Raw genomic sequence first — 14,224 nt, forward strand, 5'->3', positions numbered from 1 at the left:
GGTGGGCGCGGCTATATTCTCTGGCAGCGTGTGGTGTGCCACAATCACTCATGTGCAAAAATGAGCGCACGACGTGAGCATGAAAGAGATGGAGACGGCGATGCGGGCGTGATAAACTAATTTTTGTCCATGGACCACATAATAACACACCCAAAGTATTATCTTATCAAATCTGTCTGTACATGTATGTGCACTACAATTTACAGCAGTTATGCCATCTTCTTTGGTGTGTGATTATTTTCAAAGTCACATTTGAAAGTATTGCTGGGATGGAATGTTGGCAACCCTAGTCAGGACTCTTGGAAGAGTAGCCTTTGGCTAAAAAAGAGATCCTAATAAAAACTCAAACCCATGCTCTAGTCATCAGCCTATCAGAACACTTTGAGCTTGTTGAAGCAGCAGATACCCACCAATGAGAGGGAGGGAAGAATCAGTAGTATGTTTGGTATTGATACTGTATTGCAGTGATACTCAACTGGCGGCCCGTGGGCCACATGCGGCCCGTGGGCGCCCCCTGTGTGGCCCGCGATGGAATTGCAATTTTTTTTTATTATTATTATTATATATATATATATATATATATATATATATATATTTTTTTTTTTTTTTTTTACAGTGCACCTGAACGCAACATGCAAGATACCCACTGAATAAGTGTCCAAATGTTCATGTGATTTTGGCCAATACTCCTGCCCACTACTTATAGCATTTCAGTCTGGAATATGGAATATCTTTCAATAATCTATGATTTAGCTGCTAAATTGTCGAATACCGCCGTCTGCTCGCTACCCAGGCACTTATGTATGTACTTAACCTAACTAACTATCCAGTGTGCACAACATTGTCAGACTAAACTCCGGCTGACACCCCAAAAGCCTATAATCCGCTACAGAAAAATTTATATTATTATTGATTGTTTATTAACTGGCCCCTGGCCTTCTATCATTTCACGAAAGTGGCCCCCGGGCAAAGCAAGTTGAGTATCCCTGCTGTATTGTATCTGTTTCTATTTTTTTGTATCGATACTTATCGATACTATCTATACTTTTGACAACCTACACTCAGGCCCATGAGAATCTGCTCCAACTTGTTCTGGCACAGAACTCTGCTGCACAGAACATCCAGTCATACAGTAGCCAGGTGTATCTCACCTATTCATCACAGACTGATTCAGTCTTGCTGCTGTTTCTCCTTCTCGCTCCTCACTCAGACACCGGCTAGAAGAGGGACAAGCCAGCAGCTGGAGCAGGAGACTCAAGTTCTTCATGTGCTGCACCAGAGCCCAGGATACACAATCAGTGAGTCACAACACACACGTTTACTCCCTGTGGGCGCTGACAGGGTTCTGCGCAGCCTCGACTTGGAGCCTTGCCGCCGACTAGCGGCGACAGCAAGACTGTGCATACTCGAACGTAACTCGGCGCGTTGGCTGCAGTACACCTCAAAAACACTAGGTGGCTTGTGGGACACTCGTGTCCATTACATATGATGACGCTATCATAGGGGTGGGCGATATGGCAAAAATATCATATCATGATTTTTTCAGGCAGGATCACGATCCACGATCTTATCACGATTCTTTTTCATCTTGGTTTTTAAGACTATTTTGCAACTTAACTGAACAGTACAAGTACATCCAAACTAATTTCAGGATTTGTATGGTCATGAAAAACCTGGAAAAGTCAAATTTAAAATACAATTCCCAGGCCCTGGAAAACTTGTCATGTAAAGTTTGATAAATATTTTCATGTCATTCATTTCTTACGCTGAGTTTACAATAATTCATTTTTGGGGTTCCCAACTTTTTTTTATCTTGGGACCCAAAAGATAAATGTTGTGTCTCCCTGGGCCCCAAAAAAACATACTGTAAAGAGTTGCCATGACGGCCAGTTGGCGACCCACCCCCCACGGGTCCACGACCCAAACTGAGTCCCGAGCCATAGTTTTTTGGGAAACACTAAGAAATCACGTTAACAAGCAGCACGTGCTGAATAACGTTAGCTGAAAACTAGTTTGGTGGTGCCCTGACACAGTTCTATAAACTCGGTGAGGGAGGCAGGCAGACTAGCCGCTTGGTTAATGGAGAAATAGGCTGCATCATGCCTACATCATGTCATGGGCAACTGCAACAGACAGACAAGCCCGACCAAGCAAAATGCAGGTTGTGTTGCCGCAAAACATTCAATATTTTCAACATGAGAGAGGCGGTGGCATTAACGAGCCACGCGCAAATGAAGCAAACATCAAAGGCGCTGCTCGTCAAGGTAACATCTTTCAAACATAGAAATGCAACTGATAGAATGTGCACTGCCTGTAGCGCGATTCTAACGATCTGGCTGGACAGGCAGATCGTGGAGCCATTCTAATCGTTAACGATCTAAGATCGTCATATCGCCCACCCCTACGCTATCATGTTGTTTACCAAGAACTTGCAATCGTGTCGGTGTGGGGGGGGGGGACATTTTATTGTCGCTCAATTTCAAAACTCATTTCGGTGAGCCGGCCAATCGCAGCTCTCGTGCTGGTCACGTCACGTCACGTCCGCGTTGATGCCGCGGAGTGGCATTTTACGAGGAGCTGCACACCCCCCTCCGTCGATTTCACGTAAGCATAAAACCAGTTTAGGGAGAAGAGAAGACAATGAGCTGAGAAATATGCAAAGGGCTAACGATAACGTACAGCGAGCCAGTCATGACTGCAAAATAATCTCCGACAGAATTAATCGGGACCCTGATGCAAAGCGGCTTATTACACCTCTAACTTAGCAAAGGCATTCATCATTTGACATGAAATATTGATTCAGAATTAATTGAGCACAAGCCAACGTGATCTACGAGCTTCCGCCCTAAAAACACAGCTGTGTAATGAGACACTTTATCCACATCAATGAGCTCATCTGTGTCACAAGCTTCTGTCATGACATCATGTCTAACCACCTTGCCCACCTGCTGCTCTCTTGTTCCAGGATGCCTATTCAGAGGTGGCCAGCCTGTTTGCAGAGTTCTTCAGAGACCTGGACATTGTGCCTAGTGATATTATTGCTGGTCTGGTGCTTCTCCGCCAGAGGCAGAGGTCCAAGAGGTCTGCCATCCTGGACCAGGTATCATCACATTGGATGATGTCTCTGCATGTCATGTTTGTGCTCGAGTATGCAGCTTCTGAGGATGGAAATAAATGAGCCGAGTTTTGTTCTGTTTTCTCCCTCAGGCCAACAATGACATTTTAGCCTTTTTATCCGGAATGCCTGTCACTCGCAATACGAAGTACCTGGACCTTAAGAACTCGGTGAGTTTCTGTCAAACATCACTCATCTGACAACATCACTCATCTGACAACATCACGTGGGAACTGAGGACAGGACTCATCTGAATCACGTGGGAACAGAGGACAAATGCACTGGATCACAAGTGATTCAAAGGATTAGGTCGACATTTCACCTTCATTCTAAAAGGCTCTCGTCTTTAGTCTCATTTACCCTTGAAATGCTCAGTAAACAAATGACCTGATTATTTCAAATGATAGATGAAGGCAGGTCTTCACTTTAGCTGGTAGCTAGCACATTGTTCAGAAGGTCCTCATTCATTTATTTGCTCCAGGAAGTCGTACAGGTCACAGGAGGCCTAAAAGACATAGAGAGACAATGAGGCCATTTACACCTGGCGTTAACATGTGTTTTATGTGATCAGATTGCAATCAGATTGTGTTTTATCACTTGAAAGTACAGGTGTAAACACCCCCAAAACGCATTGAAGGAGGATTGCAATCTGATCGGCCAAACCACCTCGGGAGGTGGTCAGGCATGCATTGTGTACACATTGAACACAAGTGTAAATGCAATGTGTCCTCTCAATCTGGATAAGGCAACTTTATACGGATTGAGAGGACACCCATTTCTGCAATCTGATTGCAGAAAATGCATGTTAACGCCAGGTGTAAATGGCCTCATAGAGAGACAGACATAGGTGAAAGTGTCTTTGAAGGGATCCAGAGACCTCTCCCGTCACCGTGTAGAGAGGCAGCAGCTTAAAGAGTTGACCAGTGATGGAAACACCAACTGATTTATTTGGCCTAGACTGACGCAATGCACCTTCTAACATTCACTCACATTTTTCAATGAATATTTCATGCATGCGAAGAACACATCTGAATCAGAGCTACCCATATCTTTGGCTAGAATCATATTGAAATAGGGTTAGGGTTAGTGCTATGGTTTTGCACAATTGACAAAAGTCCTGTTGACATTGCAGTGTTTGTTTATGATCGGAGGGTCAGACTGAGGGCTCTAAATGTGTTATTACTCTTAATACCTCAGTTGATTCATGATTGTTTTAATTCAGTGGGTCTCAAACCTTTCCCTGATTTCTGAATCCAAGTACCCCCTTTAGCCGACTACAACATTTTGCTTAGAAAAGTGCAAGAGAGAACTAGATTACAAAATAATAAATAGAGTTAAAGAGGTGCGATTAGTGCCTCCTGGGCAGATTTAGTTCAACATTTCATTTATTTTCATGATGGATTGTTGCATTTTTCCATTTTCCCCTTTCCCCGGGAGTACCTCCACGTACCCCTAGGGAACCACTGTTTTAAGGTGTGTGTGTGTGTGTGTGTGTGTGTGTGTGTGTGTGTGTGTGTGTGTGTGTGTGTGTGTGTGTGTGTGTGTGTGTGTGTGTGTGTGTGTGTGTGCGTGCGTGCGTGCGTGCGTGCGTGCGTGCGTGTGTGTGCGTGCGTGTCTGTGTCTGTCTGCCTCTTCCTCCCCCAGACTGAGATGAACATGTATAAGGAGGTGTGTTATTACATGCTGTTTGCCCTGGCTGCATACGGCTGGCCCATGTACCTGATGAGGAAGCCTGCCTGTGGGCTGTGCCGCCTGGCCAGCTCCTGCCCGTGAGCGTGCACACACACACTCACACACTCTCACACTCACACACTCAAACACTCATAGACACACACAAACACTCACAGACACACACAAACACACTCAGATACACTCACAAACACTCACAACACCCTCAAACACTCACAGACACACTCAAACACTCACAGACACACACAAACACACTCAAACACTCACAGACACACACAAACACACTCAAACACTCAGTGTTTTCAGTGCGTCTCTTGAGCGCTACACTAGAGCTCACATTTCACATGCATCAACAACACTTAGCGATTGGAAATCCAGCGAGACAAAAGCACTCTAGTCAGAGCCACTCACCCAGGCAATGGAGGATCAAAAGACACACTCAGTCTGATCCCATTTGCTATTTGCTTTGCTTGGTGACATTGCATTAGGTTTTCTGTCATCGTATCCGTGTCTTCCCTTAGCGTTCATGTTTCTGCCCCACCTACTCTGTCTTTGAGTCGCTCCTCTTTCCTCTGTCCTGTGTCTTTGTGTTCCCTCCTGTCCTCATAACGTCCCTCTCTCTCGTTGTCTCGCCCCCCAGCTGCACGTCCGTGTCCGGCTCTCGGTTGTCTCAGAGCGTGACGGTGGAGGAGGACAACTGCTGTGGCTGTAATGTCCTGGCCATACGCAGACACTTCCTGGACAGGGACCTCAAGCAGGTTCACATTGTCTACACTTCCTGCCACGATGCTGTGAGTCATCCAACAATTGGCTTACTAGCGGTCAGAGGTCACTCAGACTTAAAGGAGAGTTTCGTTTTTTTTTTTACCTACAGCCCTCTCCTCACATTAATTATGATCTGACGACTCACCCAGTGATCTCCGCAGCGTTTTTGTCCGTCCTAGGCGTTGTTGTGATCGAAATAGTGTGCAAGCCAGTCCTAGAATGTAGCTCCGTGGGGCAGAGTCCTGCGCGGGTCTGATTTTCAAGACCCGGTTCCGCCCGGCCCCGCGACGTGCAGTACCGACCCCGCTCCGCAAACCCGCACATATGATCAATCAGTACCGCAACCCACCCCGCCCCGCAGACATGAGACCCGCCCCCCGACCCGGAACCGCATATATATAATAACCGTTAATCTGCAGTGCAAACATTTTGTAGTGAACCTAATGAAACTGCCACCCTTTCACACGAGAGGCGAACAGCAGTCTTTCTGGCCGAGACTCGTCAGCTGATGTAGCCTACGTTAATTAGCTTTTAGCAGCTGCTAGCTCACTAACCAGCTGGATAGCTCTGCTATCAGACACACAGACAGTTACAGCAAGCAAAGTGACTTACCAGCTATTTCCAATATGTCCGGTATAATCCATACTGCCTTTATGATTGCTGTTGGAGGAACGTAAATCCACGTTGGGATGAGACCTCTCCACTTTCACGCTATCCATCCATGACATGTTGTTGTCTGTTGCTATGAAAACAGCCAGTGTGTATGTTTGACTGGAAGCTAACGTTAGCCTACTATATTATCTGTCCGACTCGTATTGTCTCCAATCAATCACCTTGACCGCAGCTGAGTTTTGAATGTTTTGTGCAGTCAATATAGCGTCACACATTGCATAGTATGCGCATACTTGAAACGATGCCGGTTATGTAGCCTAAACAAAAGCGAAAACGTGCGTCAGAAACTTTTCTCCTGTTCAAGTCAGACCAGCTGCCAGACACCCCCCCTGCCAGACACACCCCCCCCTGCCAGACACACCTCCTGCCTCCATCTGAGTGCAACAGAAAAACATACATGGCTCATACGTCGTCGTTGTTCCACCCGCCGCCCGTCCGCATTTATTAATTTTTACCCGCCGCCCGACCCACCAATTTACAGAAGTGTATTTTTTACCCGCCCCCCGCGTTTTTTTGCGGGTACCCGGCGGGGCCCCGCGGAACCCCGACCCGGTGCAGGACTCTGCCGTGGGGGCCAAGTGGCAGCGTGTTTTCCTCCATCTAAATAGACAGTTTTATTCGGCCTGGAATCTCCGAGGTGCGACCCCTGACAACCAAGCTCTCGGAGGCGCGCGCCATTATCGCTATTGCAGTAAATAATATTCCTGGAATGCGAGTTTTAACGAGCCAGTTACATTTCTTTGCATTCTTAGACATTACCGTTTGATTTAGTTTGCATAATTGGTCAAGTTAGTAGTTAGTTTATGGGCTAGAAATTCCGCCAGATGACAGGCACTAGGCGCCATTTTCCCCTTCATTTGGAAGAGAAAATTATCCTGAAATGAAGATTTGATTGACAGCTGCATGTTGTGATATGATTGGTTGAAATGGGGTAGGAATTTGATAGTACTAGGTGACGTCAGCAAACTGTAGATTACTGTTATCAATGAAATCTTGAAAAAGGAACTTTTGATTTGAAAAAGTGTGAAAAACTAAAGAAATTAGATTTTTTGCGATTTTCTTTGCATACATTATTAAATAGGTGCACTGCATACCCAGGTATTTGAACTAAAATAAAATAAGTCATTTTTGGGTTCAGCTCGACTTTAAAATAGTTTCCTAATCATGCCGTGTACTGTATTAAAATAACTATTTCTATGTTAGGTTTCCATAGCAATGCTGCTAACACTTATATGTGTGATGTGTAAAACAGAGTGCCTCTCAGTGAGGTCAGCCAGCAGAGATTCCATCCATAAATGTCTCCATGCAGTGACTTATATGACTGTGGCTGGTGTCCAGCAGAGAAGCTTGATGACAGAGACTCTGCAACTGCTCAATTTACCGGAAAGGAAGGGAAAGTCACACATTTGTCCTCTCTATGCTGCCCTTCACTTTCTCCCCATATCTGTCTCTCTCTCTCTCTCTCTCTCTCTCTCTCTCTCTATCTCCCTCTCTCTCTCTCTCTCTCTCTCTCTCCCTCTCTGCATCTTTCATAAAGGTTTATGAGACGCCATTTTTTGTGGCAGTGGATCATGGGAAAAAGAAGGTTGTCATCAGTATCAGAGGAACCTTATCACCCAAGGTGAGTCAGATGACTGTTGTTTTTTTATAGTCATATTTCCTTGACTCCCCAAACATTTAACCTGGTAAAACCATCCTAATGACGGGAACTCACGTCTGGACTTCCACCTGCCCCCAGCCCTTTTCCTAGAAATGACAAGGTCACCTAACCGGCCCATCAGGTAACCGGCTAGGCCTGCACCATATGAGGAAAATCTGCGATTGGCGATAACATTGTTCAATATAGCGGTGACGATACGACTTGCGATGAATCAACAAATATTAAAGTATGCATATTAGCTATTCACCTTATTCTTTGCCCAAACAAGGACGCTTCTGCATGACGTCATTTCGTAATCGTCTTTCCGGTTTTAAACACGGAAGTAGAGTACGCCTACCGCAGTCAATTTAGACTTGCCAAAAAGCTGTTTTCAAGCTAAAAAACCCCAAACTGTTTTAAAGTTTTAATATTTGTCGGGTGAGAACGTAACATATATGTGACCAGTTTATTAGAATAACGCCTATTGGAAATCCTTAACGAGCAGCGAGGACCGGGAGCGCTGACTGTGCTGACACCGGTCGGACTAGCTATCTGTCAAACCCTCCTGTAGGCTACTGGCAGTGAGAAAACACTGTCGACGTTCTTTTGTAACTAACGTTACATCGGCTCCTCGCAGCAGTAACGTTATGAACATGTAACTGAAGTTGGCTAGTGCTGAACCGGAAGAACAAATACGTTGCGTCGAATGCGGAAGAGAGAAAAAATGGGCGTGGTGAATAAGGTGAATACAGTTCCTATGTCTTTCTGCTTTAATAATGCTAACATAGACCCCAAACATAGCCTATGCCCACTGAATAAAGAAATGAAATACACACTGACTCTAGCTGAAACTACACACAGCGTGTTTGGGCTTTGGCAGAGGGGCGGGGGCGCACTGTTGCAAGGGAAAGGTGTACGCTGGATTTACAACACAAGACAAAATGATCAGATGCTGAGTGAGAATGCATGACGCATGTAAATAAATCCACTTTTGTTATTCATTGCGTTTCAGGCAGTCTTTGCGATGTGTTTATTGCGCATGTTCATATTGCGATGACGATGAAAATACGATTACCGGTAATTGTGCAGCCCTATAACCGGCCAATCAGGGACGGTAACAGTAGTAGCCATCTCCCGAACCAATGAGCGCTAACGTTAACGTTATTGCAGAAATAGACTCAAATGAACAAAGACAAGACTATGCACCACTGAGCTATATTGAATAATAATATGCACCACTGAGCTATATTAAATAATAATATGCACCACTGAGCTATATTGAATAATAAAAGGCACCAGCCGAGTTTCTCGCTGGAAAATATGTTTTCGCTGTTCTTCTGAGTGGATTTGAATTGGATTTGGCGACGCTGATTGGCTGGAGGAGTTGTCTGTCAAGGCAATTACTCCCGCCCACTGAAATCGATGTGGGCGGCAGGAAATCCAGACTGATAACGTGGAGCAAAACAGATGTGATGTGATGTGATGTGAGATCACATCATTAGGATGCTTTTTACCAGGCTACCAAACAACAGTTAACCCTGCAAGCTCCAATGCCTCTTTCACCGCTTTCAGACAGACACGGTTCTGGTTCTGGCTTTGACTCCGTTCTGGAGTCTCAGAACCTTGGTGCTTTCTGGCGAACCAGCCCGCGTTCACACCAGTTTAAGCGGAACCAAAGTGGAAGGACGTTATTCTGTAGTCCTTCTTCAGTTTTTTAAGTTTATTCATTATTTGGTCTGGCGTTCGAGTGAACCCAGCCTTGGCCATCTCTTCTGCAAGTTTGGCATATGACTTGCTCTTTCTTGTCCTGCTTTCTAGCTTTTCTTGAAATTCGGTAGATGCCCAAATCGCCACTAAACATTTGGTTTCCTCAGCAGACCACTGCAAATTATTTTTCTCCATGTTGTCGCTGCCTTCTTCTCCTTCCTGCTCGTCTTCACAGCCTAGCATAAGACACGCCCACTGATGATGTCACGGTCCCCAAGGAAAAAACAACTTTTCAGGTTCCGAACCAATTATTTTTTCCGTCTGAACGCGCTGGCCGGTTCAAATTTGGTTTTGGGGAACCAGAACCGGCACGGAGCCCTGCCGGTGTGAAAGCCCCAGTCGACACCCAGAGCAGTTCCCTTTTTTCACCTGTCTTCTCCTCCTTATTTCCTGTCTGTTGTGCTGTGTTTTATAGTTGATTTAACTTGTCTTCTCCTCCTTATTTCCTGTCTGTTGTGCTGTGTTTTATAGTTGATTTAACTTGTCTTCTCCTCCTTATTTCCTGTCTGTTGTGCTGTGTTTTGTAGTTTATTTAACTTGTCTTCTCCTCCTTATTTCCTGTCTGTTGTGTTGTGTTTTATAGTTTATTTAACTTGTCTTCTCCTCCTTATTTCCTGTCTGTTGTGCTGTGTTTTATAGTTTATTTAACTTGTCTTCTCCTCCTTATTTCCTGTCTGTTGTGCTGTGTTTTATAGTTTATTTAACTTGTCTTCTCCTCCTTATTTCCTGTCTGTTGTGCTGTGTTTTATAGTTGATTTAACTTGTCTTCTCCTCCTTATTTCCTGTCTGTTGTGCTGTGTTTTATAGTTGATTTAACTTGTCTTCTCCTCCTTATTTCCTGTCTGTTGTGCTGTGTTTTGTAGTTTATTTAACTTGTCTTCTGTGTGTCAGGATGCCTTGACTGATCTGACGGGGGATTCTGAACGTTTGCCTGTGGAGGAGCAGCAGGGGAATTGGCTCGGCCACAAGGTCAGGGATGACTGTTTAAACCACTCTGCATGTTGTACACTTTCCTCTGACGTTTCTACACCTTACTGTTTAAACCACTCTGCATGCTGTACACTTTCCTCTGACGTTTCTACACCTTACTGTTTAAACCACTCTGCATGTTGTACACTTTCCTCTGACGTTTCTACACCTTACTGTTTAAACCACTCTGCATGTTGTACACTTTCCTCTGACGTTTCTACACCTTACTGTTTAAACCACTCTGCATGTTGTACACTTTCCTCTGACGTTTCTACACCTTACTGTTTAAACCACTCTGCATGCTGTACACTTTCCTCTGACGTTTCTACACCTTACTGTTTAAACCACTCTGCATGCTGTACACTTTCCTCTGACGTTTCTACATCTTACTGTTTAAACCACTCTGCATGCTGTACACTTTCCTCTGACGTTTCTACACCTTACTGTTTAAACCACTCTGCATGCTGTACACTTTCCTCTGACGTTTCTACACCTTACTGTTTAAACCACTCTGCATGCTGTACACTTTCCTCTGACGTTTCTACACCTTACTGTTTAAACCACTCTGCATGCTGTACACTTTCCTCTGACGTTTCTACACCTTACTGTTTAAACCACTCTGCATGCTGTACACTTTCCTCTGACGTTTCTATACCTTACTGTTTAAACCACTCTGCATGCTGTACACTTTCCTCTGACGTTTCTACACCTTACTGTTTAAACCACTCTGCATGTTGTACACTTTCCTCTGACGTTTCTACACCTTACTGTTTAAACCACTCTGCATGTTGTACACTTTCCTCTGACGTTTCTACACCTTACTGTTTAAACCACTCTGCATGTTGTACACTTTCCTCTGACGTTTCTACACCTTACTGTTTAAACCACTCTGCATGCTGTACACTTTCCTCTGACGTTTCTACACCTTACTGTTTAAACCACTCTGCATGCTGTACACTTTCCTCTGACGTTTCTACACATTACTGTTTAAACCACTCTGCATGCTGTACACTTTCCTCTGACGTTTCTACACCTTACTGTTTAAACCACTCTGCACGCTGTACACTTTCCTCTGACGTTTCTACACCTTACTGTTTAAACCACTCTGCACGCTGTACACTTTCCTCTGACGTTTCTACACATTACTGTTTAAACCACTCTGCACGCTGTACACTTTCCTCTGACGTTTCTACACATTACTGTTTAAACCACTCTGCACGCTGTACACTTTCCTCTGACGTTTCTACACCTTACTGTTTAAACCACTCTGCACGCTGTACACTTTCCTCTGACGTTTCTACACCTTACTGTTTAAACCACTCTGCACGCTGTACACTTTCCTCTGACGTTTCTACACCTTACTGTTTAAACCACTCTGCATGCTGTACACTTTCCTCTGACGTTTCTACACCTTACTGTTTAAACCACTCTGCACGCTGTACACTTTCCTCTGACGTTTCTACACCTTACTGTTTGAAACCGCTCTGCACGCTGTACACTTTCCTCTGACGTTTCTACACCTTACTGTTTAAACCACTCTGCATGCTGTACACTTTCCTCTGACGTTTCTACACATTACTGTTTAAACCACTCTGCACGCTGTACACTTTCCTCTGACGTTTCTACACCTTACTGTTTAAACCACTCTGCACGCTGTACACTTTCCTCTGACGTTTCTACACCTTACTGTTTAAACCACTCTGCATGCTGTACACTTTCCTCTGACGTTTCTACACCTTACTGTTTAAACCACTCTGCATGCTGTACACTTTCCTCTGACGTTTCTACACCTTACTGTTTAACACGTTGACTGCCAACGACGTATGTATACGTCAAAAAGAATCCAGCGCTTCACTGCCAAGGACGTATTGATACGTCAAAAAAATGAATTTTTTTCTTTTTTGACCGTGGGATGTGCATCTAACCCTTTTACATCTCTTATATAATTATTGGAGCCACCGAACGTTTACAACCCATTCCACCGACCCACTAAGTGGCAACAGTGCTCTCCTGACTAGAGGAAGGCAAGCATTTTTTTAACTTGTCACGCCATTCTCACCCCAGCCATTCTCATGAAAATGGATGGGGGAAAACGCTTTCGTTTTCGCGCTGATTGCTGGCGATGCGGGATTGCAAATTTGCATAATAGATTACAGGTGGAACACACTTTGAAACACGCAGCATAAATATGACCAGAATCGCAAAAGCTTCTCTCAACCAAAACTCCAAGAAGCGAGCGAGTACATCCAGACTTCCTCAAACAGCGGCCGCGCAGACATGCAGGCACAGGACAGCAGCAAAGCAGACAAGCTTGTGACGGCCGCTGCAGCCAAGAAGAACGCCCACGGAGGGAGGAGTTGAAGCAACTCTCCCTCTCGCTCTCTCCCTCTCTCTCTCTCTCTCTCGCTCCCTCCCTCCCTCTCTCTCTCTCTCTCTCTCCCTCTCCCCCTCTCACTAGGATTAAACCTAGTGCATCTCCCTCCCGAGAGGGAGGAAGAGAGAGAGAGAGGGAGGGAGAGCGAGATGGAGGGAGAGAGAGAGAGAGAGAGAGAGAGGGAGGGAGAGCGAGAGGGATGGAGAGAGAGAGAGAGAGAGAGCGAGAGGGCGAGGGAGAGAGAGAGAGAGAGAGCCAAAAATGAATGGTTAAAGTGACTGTTCTATCGAATTTCACAAAAAGCCGTTTATCTCTGAATATTTTTTCTGATGCTGAAACCATGCTGTATTCAACTGCTAATGCTTACATAACTACTAACTCTACAAACTAACTCTTTTAGACAGAGAAAGTACACATTCTATTAGTACTTTTGAGATATTGTATGTTCACAAACTCCAAGAAGAAAAGAATCCTCGGCTCTTGTAAAATGAGCCACAATCCTCAAAAAACGGCTTGGCAGAAGCTACCTACAGCAAGAAAAAAACGGCTGGCAGTCAATGTGTTAAACCACTCTGCACGCTGTACACTTTCCTCTGACGTTTCTACACCTTACTGTTTAAACCACTCTGCACGCTGTACACTTTCCTCTGACGTTTCTACACCTTACTGTTTAAACCACTCTGCATGCTGTACACTTTCCTCTGACGTTTCTACACCTTACATTTTACACCTTCATTTTGAGAATGACTGTAATATTATCCCTGAACACAAGGGTCATTTCACAGTCTGATGGTAGAATAATTCATGGGGATATTTAAATACGATATTAATGCGGCAATCTTTTTGTCCATATTTGTCTGTCCCCTCATCGCTTCGTCTTCCACATTGTAAATCCCACTGTGTGTGTGTCCACTGTCTCTCAGGGGATGGTTTACTCAGCAGAGTACATTAAGAAGAAACTGGAGCAGGAGATGATCATGTCACAAGCCTTTGGAAGAGACTTGGTACGTGAGTGAGTTGATATATCCCAGTGCAGTGGGCTGAAGCATGAGTCCATATATCCCAGTGCAGTGGGCTGAAGCATGAGTCCATATATCCCAGTGCAGTGGGCTGAAGCATGAGTCCATATATCCCAGTGCAGTGGGCTGAAGCATGGACATTGTCTGTGTCGTATCGGTGTAATCGTTGTTGTGGTTTATTCACTCGCTGTGCAATATTTCAACCAGCAGCAGCA

The 14,224-nt window shown here is 44.8% G+C and overlaps 1 protein-coding gene across 1 annotated transcript in view; it reads left to right on the forward strand.

Moving 5' to 3' along the window:
• Positions 1-14,224, forward strand: part of dagla (diacylglycerol lipase, alpha) — a 73,799-nt gene that overhangs the window by 42,778 nt on the left and 16,797 nt on the right. Inside the window, exons 6-13 of the mRNA XM_083662093.1 lie at positions 1,211-1,298; positions 2,966-3,100; positions 3,208-3,285; positions 4,760-4,884; positions 5,445-5,595; positions 7,779-7,862; positions 10,539-10,616; positions 13,914-13,994. Of these exons, the coding sequence (XP_083518219.1) occupies positions 1,211-1,298; positions 2,966-3,100; positions 3,208-3,285; positions 4,760-4,884; positions 5,445-5,595; positions 7,779-7,862; positions 10,539-10,616; positions 13,914-13,994 (820 nt within the window). The remainder of the gene's footprint in view (positions 1-1,210; positions 1,299-2,965; positions 3,101-3,207; positions 3,286-4,759; positions 4,885-5,444; positions 5,596-7,778; positions 7,863-10,538; positions 10,617-13,913; positions 13,995-14,224) is intronic.

This window comes from Poromitra crassiceps, assembly GCF_964638095.1.
Source record: "Poromitra crassiceps genome assembly, chromosome: 28".
In the NCBI taxonomy this organism is placed as follows: Eukaryota; Metazoa; Chordata; class Actinopteri; order Beryciformes; family Melamphaidae; genus Poromitra; species Poromitra crassiceps.